General features: G+C 31.7%; 1 protein-coding gene across 3 annotated transcripts in view; it reads right to left on the reverse strand.

Moving 5' to 3' along the window:
* Positions 1-393: 393 nt before the first annotated feature.
* The window catches only part of LOC107438320 (uncharacterized), a 30,282-nt gene continuing 4,708 nt past the window's right edge, over positions 394-25,967 (reverse strand). For 2 of the 3 annotated variants that reach the window (XM_071184254.2, XM_016050583.5), the window contains 2 exons: positions 6,912-7,171; positions 394-2,994 (listed from right to left, as the gene is read on the reverse strand). In XM_071184254.2, the coding sequence (XP_071040355.1) occupies positions 2,716-2,994; positions 6,912-7,106 (474 nt within the window). In that variant the 5' untranslated portion in view covers positions 7,107-7,171 and the 3' untranslated portion in view covers positions 394-2,715. Of the gene's footprint in view, positions 2,995-6,911; positions 7,172-15,107; positions 15,229-25,967 lie in introns of all 3 variants that reach the window. The other variant, XM_087159908.1, reaches the window with a different exon arrangement.

Raw genomic sequence — 25,967 nt, forward strand, 5'->3', positions numbered from 1 at the left:
GGACATTTGAAGGTATACTTGATTCATGCTTTTATATAAAGAGATCCGTTACCTACCCTCCAATGTTCGAGAAATGGCATCAACGATTTGATGGACTCTATGTTGGGTGTACTTGACGACTGTAGAATAGAAACTGACTGGTGTAAGGTACAGAGATGAATCCGATGTTCCCATTTTTTTATGTGCACCGATTAATGGATGAAAGCAGTGTTCAAATAGTCGGTTATTTTCTGGAAAGTAAACGATCGTCTAATGAATAACCCAAATAAATTTGATTAAAATCTGTTCAGTGGTCTCGGATATATACGGTGAAATCTGGAAATTCTCTTAATTTTAAACACCATTATAGGGTTGCAGAATATTGTGAAGACTGTAACAAAACAAAGAAATATATTTTACATAACACATTTTGATCATTTATTTGCTAAGGCATCATATCAAAGTTTTTTTTTTTTTTTTAACATCCCGTACATTGAAATTTTTCATCTTTACTAATTTTAAAAAAATGTTCAAATTTTATAGCTCATTTGAGAAATTTTTAACACAAATCATTTTAAAAAGAAATGGAAAAAAGGATTTAGAAAAAAAAAATTCAACAATAATACATGAAATAGCTGCAACATTAAAACCTTTATACTTCTTTTTAAAAACACCTTTTTTTACACTCTCTATATCTAACAGTTTACCTACTTCTACTGTATACAAAAAATTGCATACAATATGTGTAGTGCTGTATACAACAATTCACATTTAAATGGACGGGATTAGTGCATAGTTGAGTTGGATATAATAGGTCTTTGAACACTTAAGATACCATTGGCACATTAACAATGCATTGTGTGTTGCAGGTTGTTCATATAAGTAGATTGTTCATTTTTATTCATCAGTCTCGCTTTAACTGCAGCCATTCTGAACTTTATATTCTTTGAAGATAACAATGATTTTAAATACCAGACCAGAACGACTGCCTACTGTTACCTCCACTGAAACTGCAGAGATTTCTATAGCGTGACCAGGAGTGTACCCTGTTTCTTGTGATGGACATGTCACGTTATCACATGTTACGAACTGCTCCTTAATAATGACAGCACAAGACAAAGTGTTTGGTTTGCTTGGCGATGAGTCGGCCCTTCATCTTTTAAAAATGCTATGAGATGTATGCATAACCTTGCTAGGGTCACTTAAATCGTAATGTAGTTGTTTTTGGATATACCATGCAGATTAATGCAGTCTGACATAACAGGCCTGGTATAACAGTCTGATAAACTTTAGTTTTTAAGAGGTTCACAAAAGAGAAAAATATTCGATATTTATCCAAGTTTTGACCAACGAAAAGATAATCTGTTTCCTAACAACGAAGAGGCATTCGAGAATTCTGGCTTAGAGACGAGATGTTCACTTCAGAGGCAACGGACTTTGCTTTCGTAAAACAAGACCGAGCAACATTCTCTTGAACCCTAAGACATTAGACTTAGTTGTAGTTTGAACAACTATGAAAAATAATTTACCAAACTCTATTCGCAAATATTCTAGCCCCCCCTCCCCCGCTGTAAATTATTAATACTCCAAGAAGCGACTTTTGTTTCGCGCCAATTCCTTGAATACTATAATATTTTTGTTTATCTTACAATAAAAGATTTTGAACATTTTGTTATACAAGACGCAGGTTGTTTTCACAAATATAAAAAGAGATGTTTTTGCAGTGATGTTAATTGTGTGCTAAGACGAATATATAACATAAAAAATTGTCTTTTAACAGTCATGTTTTTGCAAAGTTTGTTTGTAAAACATGAATAATTAATCTTTGCAATATGACAGACCTAGTGATACACATATGTTTCAGGTGACGAAAGTGACAAATTTATCATAAACGTAGTGGTGATAACTGAGTGGATCCTTGTTAGTTTAATTATCAAAATTAAGAAATCAATAAAAAAAGTGAAATATAACCTCTAAGATGCAATTTTCTTTTTTGAAATCATTATCAATTTTATGCTATTCAAAGCTCTCTCAAATCGCCACATCAAAGACTTGCATTGTTCCAATATAGTTGCAAAACTTTAGATATTTTATCGTTTTTGTAAATAATTCATAGGGATTAGAGGAAACTCACTAAAAGATTTCTGATTTATTGTTTCCTGAACAGAAATCTTTTTAGTATCGTCACACATTTTGCGGCATCTTGTGGTGGTCATCAACAATTAAAATAGCTAACAATTGATGGAAGGGGAGAAGAAAAAAGGTAAGTTTAAAGACTTTTGGTTTCGTTTTGTATGTCGTTGGCGGCCATCAAAGTGTTCCATAATTGACTATGGACAAAAATAAAAAAGAGAGCAAGTTTTTAGACTTTCTTTCTTCTTGTATGTCGTTGGTGGCCATGTATAAAAGAGTTATGCAGTCGACAGTTGATGAAAACGAAAAAGAGAGCAGGTTTTCTGACTTAGCCATCCTCTTATATGTCATTTTGGCCATTAAAGAGTTCCATAACCGGCGGTTGATGATAACGAAGAAGAGAGTAGGTTTTCAGATTTTCGCTTTCTTCTTGTATATCCTTGATGACCATCAAAGAGTTCCATAACCGACCGTCAATGAAAACGAAAAAGAGAGTAGGTTTCCAGAGTTTCGCTTTTTTCTTGTATATCATTGGTGGCCGTCAAAGAGTTTCACAACTGACGATTGGTGGAAAGGGGGGGGGGGAAGGAAGATAGCAAATTTTCAGACTTTGCTCTCTTCTTGTATGTCATCGTTTGTGTCTGAGGTATAAAGAGTGGCACTAATTTCAGGGATTGGATTGGTAGGTGACAATTCCAGGTCGTTGCCATTGATAGTTGGGACACATTTGGGGAGAGATGACCGTCTTCTGGAGAGCCGAAAGAACCTGTCTCTTTGCATCAGATTGTGGAACAATCGGGTCAGCCTAGCTTCGTATCGTTCAGAGCGTACATATTTGATAATAACAAGGGTCATCGCCAAAACGTAGATAGCCAAGACAATCTGTAAGAAAAAATTAAATTCATTAAGAATTAAATTTGATTTGGTAGCAAGTGGTCAGGGTAAGTACTCTTCTTTATTCGACAATATTTTGTAATGCATGCAAAGGTAAATAAAAATAAAAAATAATAAATTTCAAATATAAATAAAGGAAATGAAACACCAGATTAACTTATGATCAAATGTTGGGATTTTCATATACTACCTGCTGCAGGTTTTATAACCGTCGTTGAACAGTCGACCCAATTTTTGGGTTTACGACTACTAATGTTCAACTCCGTAGCCTCATAATTTTGAACCCAATCCAGAAGACAAGGGAACTCCTGGATCAAGTATTGTGAGAAATTTGCCTTCGTGGAGGACTTTTTGATGGAACTAACCCGCATTTGCGTCATATGGAGAGGAAGACCATGACAACCTCCCACGGTTAACCAGACGGCAAAGGTACTCTGACCCATGATCCGTCTATCACTGAGGATATTTCACGTCAGCATCGTGGTCGGTGCAAGCCAGATGCGGAATTCGTATCGACCAGCCATCGCCGGGATCGAACCTCGGTTCACATCATTGGAAGGCGAACGCTCTATCCCCTGAGCCATCGCAGCTCCCTGATGCAGGTTTCGAAATAAACGGGCGTTAATCGTAATTTGAGCCTATATATTTAAAATTGAAGGCTAGAAAATTACATCCAGTCGTCATTTTTGACGCCTAACTCTTAAAATACCTTCGCTTTCCCGGTTCGACTCCAGTACGAGCAATATGACGGACAGGAAATCACGATATAACGTCGGAAGCCACACGACATTCTCATTCGAGTGTTTTATTCGTTACGATTCAATCATAATTTCAAGTCGTTTCATGATAGTTTCTCAGGAAATTACTTACAATTTTTTCCGGCCCTTTTCGTATGGCTTTTCTAATTCCAAGGTTTTTAATACGATGTTATTACGACGTATTGATTTCAAATTTAAGTTTCGACTTTTTGATGCGCTCGATTCATGAAAATTCTATCATAATTTCACGTTGTGTGAGAAGTTTTTTCAGGAGTTAATTATCATTTTTTCGAGGAGTTATTTATCATATTATTCATGTCCCGCAGATACCTTTGCATGTCCCCCGTCATGTCAATATTAAAACATAAATACCGATTAAGCGCCCCCTTAAATTTCGATGAAAATTAACCGAAGATGCTGAATAGAGCGGATGAACGGTACCAAAGATGAGAAAAAAAAATTATTATGTTTAAAATGACCTTAATGCTATTGAATTGAATTATAAAAGTAAGAATTTATAAATCTTGATAAGCATATCATTATTTATCCCCTTAGTTAAGGTTATTTTTATTAAAAATAAGTTCAGCCAAATCACTAGGCAATGTGAAAGTAAACAAAGCGCAATAATTACATCGATTTATGGGTGATTCTCACGAAACATGACAATTCAGACCAAAAAATTTCTTCAAATTTGAAGTCTTCAAAATAATCTAAAAATTTTTTTGTATACTTCTTTAGCTACACTTATTAATATCTTATGGACAGCAGTGTAGTTTATTGACATTTGCTCGAGAGAAAAAATAAAATAGATATTCACCAAATCTTGAATGCCAGGAAAATGACATATTACCTTAGAAGTTTAAAAAACAGTAATTTTAAGTTAATAGTAAGTAACTCAACTTAAGCCTTTATGTTAGATGGACCATAAATTGCTTAAATTAATTCTTTTAATCCACTGTAGAAAGAAACCGAAAATTTTTTGTTGCTGATATGTACAGAATAAAATTGTGTATAATAATCAATCATTAAATAAATAAATAACTTTGATTACATCCAAGCATATTACAATCATACATAAACCTGGTATTAGGTTAATATTTGCTTTCCCTCTTTACAGTATTAGCAGTTAAAAAGAATTTCTGGTAACACTTCAATGTCCTGGCATTCATAAGCCAGGAAAATGACAGCCAGGATAATGACAAATTCGCTATTTTATAGCATATAACTTTACTTTAATTTAATATTTTGGCCGAAGACGTTTATATTCTGCAGAAAACAACAGTATTTCTTAAAATAACTCAGATAAATCTATGTAGTTTTTGTAATTAATGTTTTTAAGAAGCCAGGAAAATGACAGCATAAAAACCTACTCTCCTTGAAAAAATTTTTGAAATAGATTTTGAGCCGGAAAATTGGCTCTTTATTCATGCAACAAGACATGTTCAGATAGGAGGGTATCTAATCAATCTATTAACATAAGATATTGATTCCTGGCGCTATTTTTCTATCTATTTTGGTTATAAATCGCTAAATAAAAGTAGCCAGGAAAATGCCAGATTTTCATGGGATAAACAAATTATTGACAGAAAAAAATATTTTAAACGAAGTTTTAGTAAAGAATACCCTTTGCGTATATTCCAGAAATGCTTACATAGGATAAGATAAAAAAAATTAGATTTTGAAAAATGTATGGGAAGTTTTGAAGCTAGTTATTATTGGAAATATTGTTTGGGACATGCCAGGAAAATGACATTTTGATATTCAAAATTTTTTTTTTTAAGTATACAAAACAGTCAATGCTAGTGCAAAGTCATTTTAAAATACTAACAGCAATGCTATTTATTAATTTTTTTTTAAAAAAAAAGTTCTTTTAGTATTACAGTATTAGATTTTGGAGCAAGGGACAGTGAATTTCATGTTTCGTGAGAATCACCCTTATATAATTCTCTTTTGAGATCAGCCTCAAAACTGTGTGGGTAAAATTTCTTTTAAAATTCATTCCCACTTAATGTATATATTTTCCTTTGCAACTTTATTTTTCCTTTTGGGAAAGTTAGGAGTAATTATTAAATTATAACTTGTTACTAGTTAATTGTTTTTTTATTTTATTGAAATGAATGTTTTTATAATTACATACCAACATACTGCATTTTTGTTTGATTTGTTTATATGTATCTTTATTTCAAATTTTAAATGCTATAAGAAATTTTGTTAAAATTAATTTTAATATTGGAATTTTAAATGTAATGTAAGCAATTAACTGAATTTTTGTTAACTTATTTGAACTTCAAAGGCCTTTTCTTATTAGGAATTACAGTGGAATTAGATATACAAGCAAATTACTTTGATTTACAATCGAATTACTTTAGAATCACGTTGGATATTCACTGGAATTCGATATACAAGCAATTATCATTTTTTTGAAAACGCTAAGTTTTTTTTAAAATCAAAACTTCACTTTACAAAGTTGTCATTTTCAAGTTAGAACGTTAAAATCTGATCGCTAAGACGTTGTATAAGTTTTTGTTACTTGTAAAATTAAGTTCTAAAGCTGGTTTTAAAATAAAACACCTCTAATGCAAATTGGTTTAGAAAATATGAAATTTTAATTCTTCAAGATTGGAAACATGTTTAAAAGGATTTGAATCCAACTGTGTTAAATTTCGGCGTTTCGTGATTACGGCTGATTAAAGCATTCGCTCTGTTTGGATTTTAGCTATCGGTATTGTGTCCACGGAATTCAGTTATCAATGCGTAACGTTTTAAATCTCTGTTTTGTTGTTCTTGCTGATGTAGGCCATTAGGGATGGGGTGTAATTTTTCTTGTTTTCAAGTGATGCCATCTGTGGCCAAAAATTCGACATCTGCCACATCCATACGTCACACCCGTTTATAGAGTAGACCCATTCATACATCCATTCATTCATCCACAGATTATAATTTTGACCTAAACCATCAATTCAATCTCCATTTCAGTACCCTTGAAGGTATGATTAGTTATGGGAACAAGGAGGAATTTGTGACCCGACAGATTTAGCGTGTACCAGTCACCATTTACTATACGGGGGGTACAGTCTTCGGGCGACGGGATTCGAATTCCGGCTCTCACCTGCAAATCTCTTATTTTAGTTAATTGATTTCAATTACCAGAACATAAATGATGGCGTTTGCCGAGCTATTTGCGTGCATTTCCAAAATGGCTTCATGTCCAGGTGACAAAGTCGTCTGCCTGAAAAAGGGTGGGATGAATACCGGGGGTGGATTAGTTGTTCTGATGATGGAGCTGGCAGTCGGTGGTCCGGCGGCATCTCCCAAATCGGTATAATTTTCAAACGGTGCCATTTGAACATGGTTGAGATTCTCACAGGCTCTGAATGACCTTCTTTATGGCCCACAAAAGAAATAAACTGAAACGTGAAAAAGAAAGTATCATTAATATTTAAAGCAAGAAGAAAACTTTATATGTTTATTTACAATCCTTTCCTCTTCTTTATTAAAATACATTTTATTTTCACTTATTTTTAAATCGCTGTCCATTTTTTTGAAAACTTAGTTTTAAATCTGAAATAACTGAATAATTGTGAAAATTATTTTTATTAATATTAAGTTGTTTCATTATTAATTTATTCCATTATTAGTCGTCATAGGAAACGATTAAAATAAAATGAGTGAGAGAGGTATTGTTTGATACACTAATCAAGACCGCGGACACAGATTTTATAGGCACCTTTCTTAACCCCTTCCTTGTGGCTCTCGTGAAAATGACGGGGTGAGGTTTCGTCTTCTATTTCTCGCTCCAGTGAAATTTCTGGGCTGGGGTGTTCAGTAGTAACGCACCAATAAGAATAAAACTAATTCATTTCTTTTGGCCTGAAAACATTTTATTTCTCATTTTATTCACCAGATGGCAGTACCAGGGTATTTTTAAGGTAATTGTAGATAGTTAGTTTATTTTAAACTCGAAGCGAGCACTAGATATCAGTTTATTTTAAACTAGATGTCAAAAAAATAGGAACTTTTATGACCGTTTTCTTGAAAATTAACCGAACGTTAAGGGGTTAAAAAAAATTTTATTTTCATTATTTTCATATTTTTATAAGCTATATGATTCATTCACTTCTCCTTTTTGAAAGTTTTTTATTCTCAAAAGATCAATTTTCATAAATATACAAAATTTATAACTTCACTCTAGAATATATTTTTTGTGAAAACGTTGCGCTTATAAACTTTTATTCTCTTGCGGTTAAGTTCAACAGCGAGAAAAAATTGTGATATATTTCAAGTATACCTCAAAATTCCCTGCATGTTCTTTTTATTATGCACTAAATAAAAATTAGAAAAACATTACATGTTTTGAAAAAATTTTAAATTGCCCCTACACTTAACTTGGATCCCGGCTTAAATGTAGTCCCTCATTTACTTGAGTACAACCCTGGACATGTTTTGCGTTTCTCTCTTCATTTTTTTCTTCTTTTTTTTTTAATGAAACATTTTTCCAAATTTAAGAAACTGAAAAAAAAATCAGCATACTAATTGCCTAAAACTATTTTGATTACTTGATACCATCTATTCTTTACCGAAAATATCACTACATTCCTATACGAAATACAATTCTTTAGAATGACGTACGAATTTAGGATTTCTTATTTATTGAATTCCCTCCCCCCCAACCCATATCATCTATTTACATTTCCACAAAACAAATAAAATTTCAGAAGCATTAAACTTGGGAATTTCACAAAATACGTTTTTTCGAATACTTTAAGGCCAAAGTTGTTCAGAGTAAATATTGATGGAAATATATATTTGGATTCTCCAAAATATGAAATACTCCTCTCAAGACAGCATCAATCGAGGGCATCCACATTTTTCTTTTTAACTTTTTTAAAAAAATATATATATATATATTTTGGTATTTGGTATTTCTCAAGGTTGAAGAGTTTATGGAAGTTTAGATTTGTTTCCCTTGCTCAAAAATGTATGTATTATTTCATTTATGGATAATTCTTTGCGAGTCTAAATGAATATTCAACTGTATGCAATGATAAATTGGAATTTATATGATCGGATTACGTGTACTTTGTTAAACGTTGCGAAAAAGCCATCTGTGAGTGTAAATTTTAGGATCGAAATACGATAAATAAGTAAAGAGAGTGTCATTCTTATATACACTTACAACTAAAATGATATACAATATTTGCAATGTACAAAATAAATGATCCATGTGTGTAACTATTTGCATAACATTAGTAGCATTCTAATGTGCAAAAATGATTGGACAAAAGCAAAAATCTATAACATTAGCAGTGTACAGTAAAAAATAAATAATCTAAGGATCGTGTACAAAGATTCAATCTTGATGTTTCGAGTGTTTAATTTTAAAAGTGCAAATTAATTAATCTAGACGATATTTCAAGAACGTATTCTCTCTGAATAAACGTATCTATTCCTTATGGATTTGGATCCTCAAAATTGGGTTAATAACCGCATTCTTGAAAGCATGGTTGCAATGGAGTAGAAAGTGGGTGTCATTTAATGTGAGTCTCACTTTTTTGCGTAATTCACCGTTTCAAAGTAGTCATAATTTGAATCTTTTATATCATTAGAACTATTCAAAATGTAAATTTTGTGATTTGAACTTGTGTTGATAAATTTGTTATAAAAATGTGTGTACAGTACTGTTCTAATTTTTTTCAACTGTTAGCAAATTAAATAACAGAAAATAATTATAAAAAACCTGTTTGAAATATCGTTGGCCAAAGAAGTATGCAAAGCGTTTGGACTCGTTTCATAAGTTCCTGGAGCCGGCCAGGTGGCCTAGCGGTTAGCGTGTCGGACTGCGAAGCCAATGGCTGCGGGTTCGAATCCCGCTCTGGGCATGGATGCTTCTCTCTATCTGTTGTCCTCTGTTGTGTGTGATGTGTGAGTGTGGCCCACCCTATGAGCGGGTATTTGTGGCAGTGTGGTGTGGGTAATGTTGCTCGCCTCCGTGACCTCTGGGTAACGTTAAGTGAGCATCTGTTATCTTCCGAGGTGAAGAAAGAAAGTTCAGTACCTGCCGTTAAGAAAAATTCGAAGAAATTTTCTACATTTTCGACCTCTCTCTTGCCAAAACATGACCAGATGGTGGTTTGGTTACCTGTATTTCGAGGGTTACATATCTGTCAAATTAAAAAAAAAGATGTTTATTCAGAGAAAATACGTTTTTGTATCTGATTTTGTAATTTAAAATATCACCTGCTCAATGCTGATTAATTATAATGAGGTCCTCAAGTCATTAGGATTGAGTACTAGTACGTGAAAATCCTATTATTTGATCATAAATTATTAAGGTATTTGTTTTTTTTTAATTGTGCAAATATGATTCGTGAAATACAAGAAATTTGTTAGATGATTAGCAGCCTTGCAATGTAGAGAGGGCAAAATAAATAAATTAATTAAAGGACCACCCTAAAAATCGGATCTTCACATTATTGGATTAATTATCGGATCTTCACATTATTGGATCAATCATCGGATCTTCATCTTAATAGCTCTAGAGGGTGACCTCAAATATGCTAATTAAATAACACAGACAATATTAAGTGAAGAAATCATACGCAAAAACGTACTTTCTCTGAACAAACACGGCGTTCTTTCAACGGATTCGGATTTCTGACTCCAAAAATATAGGAGGTAGCCGCAATCAGGAAATTATGGTCCCCATTGTTTGGTCAGGAGAGCGATCCAAAATTTGGAGCCCTTAAAGTTAATTATACTTTTTGCGTATTTAGTCATATCTCGATAACTTTTTAAGCGAATTGAAAAGTTTTTGAGCACAATTATAAAATTCTTTTTTGTAAAGGTAATTCCATGCGAAAAATTAAATTTTAGTAAATATTTATTATTTTTTATTATTTTATTTAATAATAATCGAAAAGAGTTTGAATAGTTTTTTGCATCGTTTCGAACAATATAATTTTACATGGCAAAATACAAAATTTGAGCGAAATCGGTCGAATAGTTCCAGAGAAATTGAATTTTCAAAGCGCGACTTTTTTAATAATCGATTTCTCAGGAACTATTTGACCGATTTCGCTCAAATTTTGCATTTTGGACAAAGATTATATTTGATACGTAGCAAATATATTACGTTAATAGAAATTACAATGCACTAATAACGTGCGAAACGTGAAAACTTTTCACATTCGTAATGTAAAAAATATTTTACAAAAAAATCAAAACTTTTTAACGAAAACCCTATAAAATATATCTTTTATTTATGTTTTTGCAATGCCACGAAAACACTCAGAAAGTATTTAAAATTATTTCGTGGTGCTCTGACGTAGGAAATAATAAGCTGCCATCGATTTTTTTAAAAATCGATTATTGATTTATTAATGATGGGATTAAATGTAGAGTTTGATGGCGTAAGCTGCTAATATACTATGCTAAACTGTAGGTTTGAAATTTACAATATTACGTAATTTACAACGCAGTAAATTTGAACGATAAAAATTTTTTATTCGAAAAAGAGAGAGAGGGAGAATGGAAAAAAGGAGGGGAAAAACAACTAGGACGCTTCATGAAAAAGCAAAATTAGAACTCAATTTTGTTCTGCCGAATGAAATTCAATACCTAATTTAATGATGAATCAATATCCACTCCAGTCTTCTGTGTCCTCTGATGCCTCACACCGAAGTAATGCAAAAGCGAAATTATCAATATTTTATTTTAATGATTTCGTGCCTAAAATATTTTAGCACAGAAAAAAAAAACATTTAAAAGAAAAATGTTTTTTTTTTATCGATTAAATTTGTTAAACTTCAGAACAAGAACCATTTCGAGGAAAAATCGTTATATGTTTTAGGGAAAAAAATTTTCTAAAACATGTTCGGTCAATTCCATGAAAAAGTGGACACAAAGATTATTTTTAAAATTTTATCAAAATAATTTCTTTTTTTTCGGTTAAGACCAAGAAAAATTAATTTTGCTTTAATTTTAAAAATGCAGATGAAAAAAGTTGGAAATTTAAGAAATTGAAAAAGAAAGAACATGATATTAATGCAATGGATTTTTTTATGATTAATACTGTTGAGCTATTTTTAAAGAGAAAAATTACAAGCCTTATATTCAAAACTTTAACTTCTCATATTATCTTAAAATATGAAATAAATATTCACATTTTCTTTTCTCATTTAAAGCAGTAAATCATAGAATTTGCAAAAATGCATTATAGACGAGAATAAAAACTATTTTATTTTTATGCTAACCTTAAACAGTTAATAGTAGTGTCGAGTTACGTCTTTCACAAAAACTAAGCTTCTTTCATTTCTACAAAACATTAAATACTTTTAAACTACATTTCATCTTTTTCTGCAACAAGAGAAAAACAGTAAATTATTAAAAGTTTAAAAATAAATTTTGAAATTTATTAGACTACAAACGTTTAACATTTGTCATGCCTGTCACATTTGTCATGTCTTTCATAATTATCACAATGGACATTAGGGTCAAACTAGCATTTGTTAGTGAGAACAACAAATCTTACAGTATTTGTTAACTTCTCAATTTAAACTTTGAACCTTGCTACATGATCTGATCCAAGCAAATTTTTAAGCCTAGTAGGCTATGAACAAAAGTGACGAACAAGCAAGTTGGTATTTGAAAATTATAAGGAGTGAATACTTACATTTTGATCAGGTCAATAATATAAAGAATTTATTCAAAAGAAAATTATTTAAAATATAATTCTGATTTTATTCCAAATTACTGATTATCATGAAGAAAAAAAACACTTAAAACGTAATACTACAGCATTGATATTGCCACAATACAATTTAATACTTAAAAGTGGATTATTCTTAGTTACAGCTAAAATAGCAACCGAAAGGCAAGAAGACAGATACATTGGGCTTAAAGAAAGTGGATAGTTTTAAAAATACAAGCAAAAAGATATTTAACGAGTTTAACTTTTATGCAAGAAAAATTTGGTTAAAAATGAACAGCAGAAGAATATTCACCAAGGGAAATACAGAAAACCGTCTGAAACAAAAAGGAGGAAAAATACATTCTAAAAGTTATCATATGAAACATAGCAGTTTTTGTAAAGGATTTAGAAATAATCAAGCAGAATTACAGTAGTCGTTAAGAATTTAACAGTTCAACTAACTAGCTCTTGCTTCTCATAAAGTCCATAATTTTATGGATGAAACAACAAAGAAAGCTTTTATGAGTTTCAATACAATTGATTGCATTTATCAAGTCAGGCTTCTAGTTCTGAGAAATTACCTTACTAAATGAAGTTGGAAAAACAATGATATAAAAAACGATATCTCCTGCTTTGTACCCAAAAAGTATCAAAGATCTGCCTTGTCATCAGTATCTGAGTCCCCTGGGAAAAAATCGAATGATCAAATATAGATTTGAAAAATTAATGGACTATAACGATGAGATAAAAGAATCACCAGTGAAAGCAAGGCACATTACTTATGGTCTTGTTCACCTGGCATTGTATTTTAAAATGTGAAAAATGCACCTTATTTAAGTTTAAAATGAGGGAATGTACAGGGATTATACTGCCAACAGAAGTTACTTATTTAGAATATGTGTTTCAATGCCAAGGAGGAGATATTTCAATGTTGTTCCTTACGATAATTAGGCAATTCATAAACTGATAACAAAAATAGTAATGAACAATTTTAATAGAATTTCAAACTGACATCAAGAAAGTTTTTGGATTTAAATCTTGAGACCAGGTTATCTTGTATAAAATTGAAACTACAGTCGAAACCAGAGCCCCTATATTAATAAAGTTTTAAGGATATTAAAAGCTTTACCTACTTCATTTTATATTTCATTCATAATGTATACTTTTTGCCACCTTTCTTGCATAATTGAAATTAAATATTTTCATTCGTAGTAAAGAAATGGTTAATACAGTTTAAAATTTTATACGTGCCATGCCTGTTACAATACCTTGTTTGTCTGTCTCGTCAGTAAATATTTTTTTTTAAAAAAAGGTTGTTTTTTTTTAATTTGATAATTTCATTGCTTTATGCCTTAATATTAGGTCTTGATTTGTTAAATTGAAAATTCGGAAGTATACACCATTTCAAAGCTATTAGTCAAGTAGCTCAGTAACTCAAAATTCATGTTCATTTTTCGTCAATTTGTAGCACAGCATGTTTTTGTTTTATTAATTAAAAAGCTTTTTTTTTTATCTAAAACAATTATTTTTCATTAATTTTAAGTTACAGGTGCATGAGCTACCACACAGCAAAATTTGTGAGTATACTTTAATATTCAGTATCTAAAATTAGGCATAAAAATAGTCTGATGTCATGCCTGTCGCACATCGAATGGACGAGTCGCATTTTGAGAAATAACATCAAGTTCTGTGCTAGCAGCCTGCGCCAATAAGCCATTTCGGGAATCTTTTCAACATAAATACACGAAAAGTATACCAAAATATAGATTCAAATAACTAGGAAGGGTGCACAACGACCCATATGAACTCGAGAGGAAGAATTTTCGAAATTTAGAATTTCTTTCATATACGGTTATAATTGAAAATAAGAATTGTTTTAGAACAGTTTTGATTTTCCTCGGAGAAATAAAGCAAGGTTATATCAAAGTGAAAAATGATTAAATAAAATAGGATAAATTATAATAATAAAAAAATATACCCTTTTCTCATAAAAATTTCGAACTAATAAGAAACTTTGCCCCTGCTCGTTGCCACTCGAAAGTAAACAATCCTTCATTTTTTTTTACCACATGCCTACCCGGTATGTCATATAGGTATCAGGGCCCCATAGTAGATGGGCAAACGTTGCTCCAGCAGAAAAAAAGGACAGATAGTACAGAGAACAGAAAGAGCATTCATGCCTTATTCGGGATTTGAACCCAGGAGCGATTTTCCAATCCAGCAGCTCTTAGCGACCCTCTCATTAGCATTTTTTAAAATGAAAAAAAAGTTATTTCTTGACTTTTTTTTTTTAGTTCAGGTAACAAATTTTAAATGAAATAAAAGCTAGTATTATAATTGCGATCCACTTCCACCAGGAGGAAAATCTCCAAAAAAGAGAACGAGTGGTTAAAAGTTGGATTGTAAATTAGCAAACCGTGAGCTTTCTGACTTAAGATCAGCTTCCTGACCACCAAATAGGCCGGTCGGCAAACAACACATCGTCTTTCAGCTTCAGGGCACAGCTGGAAATGCGTATTTAAGAAAATTGTCACAGCTCAAAATACGTGTTTACGACAATGGACACAGCAAAAAATGCATGTTAAAAAATGGACACAGCAAAAAATTTATTCAACCCAAATTTTACAACTATAAACAAGGAATTTCATACATACTTTTCCTTACTTTTCTTAAAACTAAGCATAATTACTACGGAGACAAAGTTCTCAACTTCAGGATCGGGTATATAACAAATGTAATTTTGCACGCATCTCTCCGTATTCAATACATTTAACACTAAAAAATAAAGCAGTTATTAAAAATCTAAATTTGTACAACGTTGATTTAATATCACTATTATAGATTTGTAAGACCCGTGACAACCTTGTAGAACGAAATTTTCACTTTTAATGATTTTTCAAAAAAAACTAATTTAAAAATATGTGCTAAAGCAATAAAAAATGCACAAATGGGAGAGGACGTTGTAAACTACCTTGGATTCATTAGTTAATTCTTTAAAAAAATACTATGTTCATTCCAAATATGGTATCAAATGCTAAGCCCATTTCCTTAAAATGCATTTCAAGTTGTTTTGGGAATAAAAAGTTCACCGACGACATTTTGTTTGACTAAAAGAGAAGAAATTAATAACCGATTCTCCCCAAATCAGGAAATGCAGAAATGAAAAAAATCGTTACTATGTTACCGCTACAGAAATAAATTAAATTTTATGCAACTGATAAATTTATGTTCAACAAGAGGAAAGTAATCCATACATAAAACACAAGACAAGTTTGTTAGTGAATAAATATGCGACTGTTAAGATGAATCCCGAATATAACTGGGTTTTGCGAACTTATATTCTTTCTCCTTATGTAAAAAAGCAAACCATTCAAAAAAATGTAACATTGCGAAATAATTTATGAAAGCAAGGACATTTTATGAATTAAAAAAAAATCCGCAACCCTTTTATCTCTGTAATTTCGCATACCACATCGTATAAAAATGCATGAAATTGGAGGAATATTAGCAAATGTAAACTCTATCTGAAATTGCTGAATAAAAAAATAATAATAAAAAGGGAGTTGGGAAAAAGATAAACGAAAGAGATAACCGTCTTCAACCGGATGATTTCTCCCTTATAGAATATTTATTCGAATCCTGATCAAATACTTACATCATAAATGAGATACTCTGCGTCTTCATCCTCTGCATTTTCTTTCGTTGCTATGACAACGTCATAATCCAATTTACGGCTCGGAGATCGGGGGGAACCTGCTGTCATATTCTTTGGCTGTACAACAGATTTTCTCGGTGGCTTTGCTTCACATGATGGTTTTTTTTCTCCTTCCTATAACAGATTTATTATCCATCGAAAGAATGAAATGACTTTATCTTAGGTTGCTTTGGAATTCCGCTTATTGAACAGACGACATTTCTAATGATAACAACACGTTGTTGATGCCCACTCCTTACTGTAGTCAGATGGATTTACAAAATTTCACGGTCACCACTTTAATTAAATCTGCTTAACTGTTTCGATAGATGTGACAGAAATACCGCTTGTGGCAAGCGCATCAGAATCATACGAATGAAACTCGCCTTTGTATTGAAAATGAAATCTCATTAGTTTCTATGTTAGATACCTAATAGTTGTTGAACTCGGTGTTCCTCAGATAAAATAAAAATGCATTCTTATTAGCTGATTTGTATAAACAGTGCGTAATTCTACGAAAATAAGTGCCTCCTTTTTTTTGTCAGCATGACCGTGTGGTAAAGGCCAGAGTTGTTCCAACAAGTCGTCTTTAGTTTGTCCTAAATAGTGATCAAATAAGAGTTATGGTAATTGACTCAAATATGGACACTACACCTAATATGAGCATTGCTAGAGAAAATTAAACTCAAAATGTGGAAATATAGATGGCAGTACATGCGGTTATAGTCGTGTAAACGAGTTGAAAGAGTGATAAGGTTTTTACAATTCAATATGATACACAGCAAAGCAGCAAATTTTTTTTTATGAATCGGATGCACAAGCGTTTCCCTTTTATTTAAAGAAATCCAGTTATGATCATGAATCCCTATTGAGAGAATTAAGGTGATTTGGGTGATATGTTTCTAATAGCCTTGTCACGTGTTTTGAATCTTTGTCCATGACCGTCAATTCGAAGTGAAAATGGGCAATGGGATTATTTTAGGTACTGAAAGTGGTCTTAATAGGGTCACATCAAGGATCCAGCTGTCGAGTCGAAACCAGCCTAGATACCAAGACAAAAATGATATCAGCTGTTGCAGCTGAACCGTCCTGCAGTGGTCTATACAGCTCAAAAGAGTCCTGGTCCTCAAGAAATGACACGGTGCAATACGTGCCGTTATGTGGCCCTTAAAGACTCTGACTGAGTGTGAAAACTATGAATAAAATTTTACGTTGATATAAGGGTTTGTTTCATAAATTTAAGGGAAGATTACAAATTTGGCCATAGGGTACTAACAAAGGCAATGTTCAATGATATCTAATGCTTGATCGTGGTTGGGTGATGCGTAAGTCTATCTGATGTTTTTAACTATTAATTCACATTTCTTTCCCTGTTACCACCTGCAAGAAGGATCGACCCATTTTCGAATTTTGAAAAAGTCGTGTTTTGAAAATTCAATTTCTCTGGAACTATTCGACCGATTTCGCTCAAAGTTTGTATTTTACCATGTAAAATTATATAGTTTAAAACGTTGTAAAAAATTTATATCTTTTTTCGACTATTATTAAATAAAATAATAATAAAAAATAATAAATATTTACAAAAATTAAATTTTTTGCGTGGAATTAATTACCTTTGGATAAACGAATTTTATGAATGCGTGCAAAAATTTTTTAATTTGCTAAAAAAGTTATCGAATTGTAGCAAAATACGCAAGAAGTAAAATTAACATGAAGGGGTCCAAACTATGGTTCACTCTCCTGAACAAACTATGAGGACTATATTTCCCAGATTGCGGATTGTATTCTGGGGGTCAGAAATCTGAAGCCGTCGGAAAAAGGTCAATTTATTCAGAGAAGGTACGTTTTTTTGTCTGGTTTCTCAACTTAAAATATCGTCTACACTAATTCATATAGTCTATTTGAGGTCACAAACTATAAAGTTTGACTGCTAAAACGTGAAGCTCCGATCATCAGACCAAAAGTTATTTAGAGTGGTCGGTTTTTTTTTTTTTTTTTTTTTTTTGACTCACTGTATCGAGAATAATTTGAACAAAATTTTTAACTACAAAGAATTTGAGCAAAAATTTTTTCAGGTAATGCGTGAAATAATAAGTGCTCTTAAAAAATAAAATATAAAAACTGCTAACTATTGAAATCAAAATAAGAATACCGCAAAAACATTTTATTGGATTCATTTCCTTCATTTGGATTAATAGCCTTAAAATGGAAATTTATTGATCATTTTAATGACGGAAAAAATCCTCCGGTACTTCGATAGAAGAAAAAAAAAAACGAAGATTTTTTTTTTTAACTGCCTTCGCAAAACGGAATAGTTTCTACATTTCTCTTGCATAAGAACCGGAGAAAAAGTTAAGCTAATGAAAAAAAAGTGAAGCTTAATGAAAAAAGAATTTCATTAAAACATATTGATTTATTTATATTTTATTAGAATTTAAGCAGCGTTATTTAATGTAAGAAAAGCAAAAGTTGATTATTTTGAAAATTCACATTCATGATAGTAAATTTGCGAGTTTGAAAAAAGTAAATTAAATAATGAATTAAAGGATCTCACCCCTAGAAAGATATGGCTTAAAGCTTCATTTAGGGTCTAAATAAAAATAATTTACTTTTAAATTAGATGTTGGTACTGTTTTTTTTTTTTCGACGATGTTATTTAGTGGATGCCTTTTTTAATGAGATGTTTTGTTTTTCATACTTATAGTTGGTGAATTGTTTGATATTTCAGTTATTTATTGCCAACGCGGAAAAAAAATATTTCGTCGATATTTTTAAAAACAAATATTAAGAGGCTTATAATAGTTATAAAATATTTAATTATTATAATTTTACGTAAGAACATTTTATTAATCGTAACAAAATGAACGATTACTTGGATTTGAAATATAATAAAATAGACTTGAAAAAAATTTAAATTTAGAAATACAGAATAGGTGACGCAATAAGAAGTAATTGAGAAAGAAATAATTTGCCTTGTTAAAAATGTTTTCCGTTTATCTTATATTGTACAACAGCTCAAATTTGGAACAATTTTCTCTCTTGAATAGTTTATATTTTTAAAAATTTTGATATAAAGATTAAGATTTACATCTGAAAACATCTAATGTCTTTTCCATGAATATTTTTTATTTCGTATATTCTTTTTTGTTGTTGTTATTTTTGTCATAGAGCCAAGCGCGAGCTTATAAAATGAAGATCTCGAGAGAGATAAATGTATTTCTCTTCGACAATGAATAAATAATCATTATTTAATGAGAAAAAATATTCGCGGAGATAAAAATCTTAAAATTGCAATAGCTTTTGAATAATTTGAAATTTCGGGGGGGGGGGGGAGTTATTAAATGGAATGACCCTTTCCGCTTGTCAAATTTCAAATAGGTTTTTACATTTTGGTGGACTGTAGATTGACACGCAGAGTAGTTTTTACTGCACGTTTTTAAAGCTTATAATTCTCAAACTAAATCTCGAATCGTGATATTTTTTTTAATTCCATCGTACTCCTTGCGCATTTCTCTACCCAAATTTGTAATTTCAAGTTTTTAAATCTTATAGTTTTTGCTCAATGAAGCAAAGCAAAGGAGGTAGCTAAACGATTTTTTAATATGAATATACATTTTTATTCAAAAGAAATACACATTCAGTGACTTATGCAAAAAAATAGGTGAATAGCTGACAAAATAATTTTAACGTAAACAGTATAGTAGTTAAAAGCAGTTGCACGCAACTTTAAATGCACATTAAATATCTTTTAAATACTTGAAATAACACATAAATGTATAATTTATAGGAAATACCAGAAATAACTACTATTAATAATATGACGTTGATGACGGTTAAGGATTTCTGGATTTTTTTGTCGATTAAGGATCCAATTATGGTTTTTCTGACCGATAAGAATGCCCCGACAACAAACGAGAAACGATTTTTGATGATTATCTTTTTCATGTAGGAAAAAAAAATAAAGTTCGTGTTCTTATTTTTCAATTTATACTCCTCGACCCCATTTGCTTTACATACCGCACAAAAAATTTAATTCAAGAGGTGGGCGGTTAAATTGATTTAACACTCGTTGATTAAATTAGTAATGCACAGAATATTCGATAATTACTCTCAGAGATAGTAATTACAACGCCTTTCTATCAAAGATTTCGCCATGTGGTAGAGAATAAAAAAAAAAACTATAGAACTTTGTTAAGTTTTGCCTCATCGTGAGATAAGTTGGAAAGAAAGGCTTTTTATATAGTATTTAAATACAATATTTATACATATGTCCTGATTGGGGAAAATCACTTTAAATCAAATTTACTAATCACACATAAAAATATGAATTTAGTTCCAATAAATAAATAAAAAATTACCAACATCTATTTTATGCGATATTCAAATAGACTTTTCGATCTGCCCATCATTATAGAAAACTGCTAAATATTCGGATGAGCCAAATAATCTCACATTTTATTTATAAAAATGATTTACTTATGAAGAAGGATTGAGACTGAAACTATACACACTGTCTGGGAAAAAGTACCGACACTCAATGGTACGGATAGTCCCGAAACATCTAGATTCATTTGACGTTGATCCCTTTTTTGCATCGATGCCAGACTGCACTCCACTGGAGACACTTTCTTCAGTTTTTGAGCCGATCACTGGTCTAGTGGTTACTGTACTGGGCTACTGGGCCAGTGGTTGTGGATTTTATTTTATATTACAACCGTCGTTGAACAGCCGACCCAATTTTATGGATTTACGACTGCTAATGTTCAACTACGTAGCCTTGTCATTTTGAACCCAATCCAGCAGACAAGGGAACTTCTGGATCGAGTATTGGGAGAAATTTGCCTCCGTGGAGGACTTTTTATTTTGATAGAGCTAACCCGCATTTGCGTTACATGGAGGGGAAGACCACGAGAGCCTCCCACGGTCAGCCCCACGACAAGGGGACTCTAACCCACGATCCGTCTATTACTGAGGATATTTCACGTCAGCACTGTGGTCGGTGCATGCCGTATGCGGAATTCATATCGACTGGGATTCGAACCCGGTTCACCGCATATCCGAACGCTTTATCCCCTGAGCCATCACGACTCAGTGGTTGTAGATTCGAATCCCACAGTAGACATGGATGTAACTTACTCTCTCTCAGTGTCTTCTATGTCCTTTCTTCTGTGTGAATGTAACCCGCCTATAAACGGGTTTGTGATTGTATGACGTGGGCGACGCTACTCCACTACCGTGACTCAGCCACAAGTGCCTATTGGGTTAATAATAAGAGAGTAGCAATTCTAGCATTCCTGAGACCAATGTGAAATTGACCGAAGTGCCCACAATTAAAAAAATGTTTTCCGGTTTTTGGTAAGTGACCATAGTATTTCAATTTCAGGCTTCCATATAAAATTGGAAAGATGGCTTAAAGTGAGGATGATCTATTTTGCTGACTACGTAATCTGTGCCCATACAGTTGTTCTAGGCGATCGTGTCCCTGAAAGGATCTGTCCAGTTTTGAACACCCATCTGCGGTAGTCTCAATGAGTGAACCAAGTAGTGGTCCAGATGGAAGAGAAATGAGCCGAAATATTCCATGGGAGAATACATCTAAGAGGCCAGCCTCAGGGGCATCGACCACCCCCACATAATCTTCTTTAGGCAAGAACACTTCTGATGATACTTCTTTGCGTCTGATTAACTTAAGACATGTTAAAAGTTGATCAAATAAACTCTGATTTTCGATCTTTTTTTTTCACTAAGCAGAAAACTTAATCAGCAAAAGATTAATTTTCCCCAAGTTTACAAACAGTTTTTTTTTTTAAAAAAAGAAGACAATTACAGGGGCAAGAACACAGAGTTTAAAAAAATTCCATCAAAATACATTTTTGGCTGAGTTAAGGCTGAAAATATTTTCTATTCGTAAGGGAAAATATTTTCCGTCTCTTCCCAAAATAACAGTTTCGTAAAGCTATGAAATGACATCGCTGTTTAGGGAGGGGGGAAATCTATAAGACTAAAAATAAATGTGCATTCCTTGGAGAAAAGAAATATAATAAATGTTTATTATGATCGAGAATAGAAAGTAAGGTAATAAAAAAAGAATGAAGTAAATAAAATTTCTTCAATAGTTTCACGTGGAGTACTAACTCGGTTTTCACTTTTAATCGATTTTTCGCATTACAATGTTCTATACATTTACTTCTTAATTTTCATATAATAACAACTTAATATTCTCTCTACTGCTTATTTTATTTTCATCGAAATACCGCTGATTCACATAGTGGATTTCACTCCAACGAATTAAACCTATTTTATTTTATTTTATAACCGTCGTTGAACAGCCGACCCAATTTTGAGTTTACGACTAATAGCGTTCAACTCCGCAGCTTTGCAATTTTGAACCCAAAACAGAAGACAAGAGAACTCCTAGATGAAGAAGTGAAAAAAATTTGCCTTTGTGGAAGACTTTTTCATTTAAGAAAACCCCGCATTTGAGTTGCATGGTGAGGAAAACCACGAAAACTCTCATGATTAGCCGGACGGCATGGGGACTTTAACCCATGATCCGTCTACCTCTGAAGATATAATTAGTCGACACTGTGGTCGGTGGGAATTCGTATGGACCAGCTATCGCTGGAAATCGAACGAGTCACCTCATTGTGAGACTAGCGCTCTATCCCTTGATCCACTAATTCCACTTATTTGTCATTTGAGCTCTAAACTCGGCAAACAAGGATCTAGAATATATATTGTCTACTTTACGAAAGAACTCCTCTCGCCTGTAGTCTTGAGAGCCCATCGGTGAGTATGGATATGAGGTTTACATACTGCAAGTTGGGTAATAAAAATTTAAGACAGATGGGTTGTTCAAAAGCTCTCCTCTTTTTTTGTTACCATAGTAGCAGAAAGCGAGGGACGCGGGAAGAGTTCTTTCGTTAGACATCTATTATGCTGCATAATATTTGATACTGAATGTAAAATTAGCAAAAAAAGCATATAAAAAACGAAACTGGTTATTTACAAAATGAATGAATTTTTTTTCTATATATATATTACACAATATGTATACTTCAAACTTTGGAAAATTAAGCTTAACGTTTATCCTCAAAAATTAAATTATTTAACAGCCGCAAGAAAACAAAATATAAAGGGTATTATATAGGAAACAGAGGAAGATAATCTCTATACTTTTTTTCAATGCTAACTTTTCATGCTTTTATTTTGGATGCAGGTTTCAACTGTCACTTTTCGCTTCTAATGGGTCTTCGTTTAACTAAGTGACTGTTATTAACTGTTACTTTTATTAATTTAACACTCAATTTTTCTACAGATATACAATGAATTTTCTGCCTAAATTTTTTTTTTCCTTTTTGTTTAATTATTTACACCCCAATATCATTTTTTTAAAAATATTTGTACCGTAATAGCATTTATTGCTATTCGCTGTTTTCCGCTACTCTTTAGCCAGTTTCGCTTTAAACTCTTATTAGTGTTTATTGTTGCCCGTTACCATAACTTTGTGTTTTCTACTGTCATTTCGATTTTAAACACTAGATTGCCTAAGGAAGTCATTTTGACTGCTTTTAATTTCAATTAGAAAAACTATGATGCATATAATGACACAATTTCTTAGAATTTTGTGACTTTTTGTACAACATATAATTTTTGTTATTGTTAATATTTACTAATAACTTGTTACATAACTGTAAATGAAGTAAAAAATTTTAAAAATTAATTTTAAACAAATTTATTTACGCATTCACAATCTAGTCATTTTGACTGCATTTGGGCAATATAGTTATATACTAATTTTCCGTCTTTCTAGTGTTAATGTACACACAGGGGAGAGCCTAACTATCTCCTTCGCTCGAGCTCCTTATTAACTCGGGGACTGACGGATTATACCTACCGTAAGCTCAGGATTAGGCATGATGGATTACCAAACTATATTAGGGTGAGCGTTGTACTATCATCGAAACACTAATGTTTGACTTCTCAGATTTACAATCTAAAGACAACATTTAAAAGTGCAAACATTTTCCACTGTCATATAATTTTTCCAGAACAAACATTATGAATAAAAAAGTTTTGTCAACCATTTAAATTAGAAATTGCAAACTGCCCCAAGCTCCAACGGTTTCAAAACACAGTCATACACTTAAACCAGATTTATAATAAAATTTATTGAAGGAAGAAAATATATACTACACAAATTGTACTCCACCTCATACGTTAAAACACATTCATTGTAGAATCACGATATAAAACTAAGGATAAACATCTGGATCGTAAAACACATAATGACTCGTCGCATTTATTGCAACAAAAACGGTGGATATTAATACCACATTATTCTACTCCTAGTTTGATAATGCAGGTAGAATTATTCTTAAGGTGAGGAAAAAGGAAAACTAAAATTGAAACTTCTTATGAATGTTTTGAACAAATTAAAAAACTTTTTTGCATAATAATATGAAGTAAAGATGATAATAATAAGAAGCGATAAAAGAAATGTAATTATTGAAAAACTGCAAAATAGTCAAGTATGGGATTTTGTCCAAAAAGCTGCTATGCAGTTCCCTGTGCACTCCTCCAATTAATACCTGCTTAAGTTTTCTTTTTTTTTTTTTTTAACTGTAAAAAACTGACCGCAAGTGGCCCGCGGACGGTTATTTGCTCACCCCTGACTCAATATGATAATCTATAGGATCTAGTTAATAAATATAAAATAAAAACTAGAACACTAGGATCAAGCTTACTCTTCATTTAATAATAATAAAATTGGAAGAAAGAAAACAGTGTGTGACAACAATTTAATTCTGCAATGTCCAACTTCGGTTATAAATTTGTGCTTATCTTTTTGAGTAGTAAATTTGACTTTGTCTTTACTAGAGAAATTCTGTGTCACTTCTTAAAAGTAAGAAGTACGTGACCTGTATTTAATATTGTCTAGTTCCAAGCCATATGAATTGTCTGATAAATAAAACATCCAAAATTCAAGCATTTTTTTTTTTCAGATGAAAGTATTACTTGCATTTTTCATGGATTATACGAATTCGAAATTCATTATTTTTGGGGACAAAAAGAAGAAAAAAATAAATTTCCGAATTGAACGTGCTTTGAATTCAGTTTACTATGAAAGAAGATAATAAATTTTGCTTTTTTCTCTCTCTACACAAACAACAACATTTTAATAGATTCTTGAGAAAAAATAAAAATAACATCTTATTACTAATATTTTTAAATAATATTTGTGATATTTTTAATTAATTAAATTAAAAGATCATAGTTAGAAAATTATGTATAAGCAAATTCAAGGGGCGATACAAATGATTTACAATTAATTGAAACTTGAATTCATTTACGTAACCACCTTTAGAGGGAGGGGAGAATATACTATATAAATAAATTTTATATTATTAATGCAATTTGATATTTGATATTAATGCAATTTAATATTAATGATTTTTAATTAATGATTTTTAATTAATGATTTTTAATTAATGATAATTTGATATTATTAATGATAATTATGATAATTATCATTATTAATGATAATTTGATATTAATGCAATTTGATTTATAACTATTGTTATTGTACAGGTTATTAAGTGAATTGCATTAAGCTTATAACTATTGTTATTGTATAGGTTATTAAGTGGATCACATTAAGCTTATAATTATTGTTAGTGTATAGGTTATTAAGTTGATCGCATTAAGCTGTATCATAAATCTACTATTCTAATGACTCCAGCAAGAGGAAGTACTTTGCAGTACATAAAAAATATGATAGTTTATATTAGTGATTTCAATCTATAGCGTATGCTAATGC

The sequence above is a fragment of the Parasteatoda tepidariorum genome, chromosome 3 (assembly GCF_982258835.1).
Source record: "Parasteatoda tepidariorum strain Cologne lab strain chromosome 3, Ptep-v5.0, whole genome shotgun sequence".
Classification (NCBI taxonomy): domain Eukaryota; kingdom Metazoa; phylum Arthropoda; class Arachnida; order Araneae; family Theridiidae; genus Parasteatoda; species Parasteatoda tepidariorum.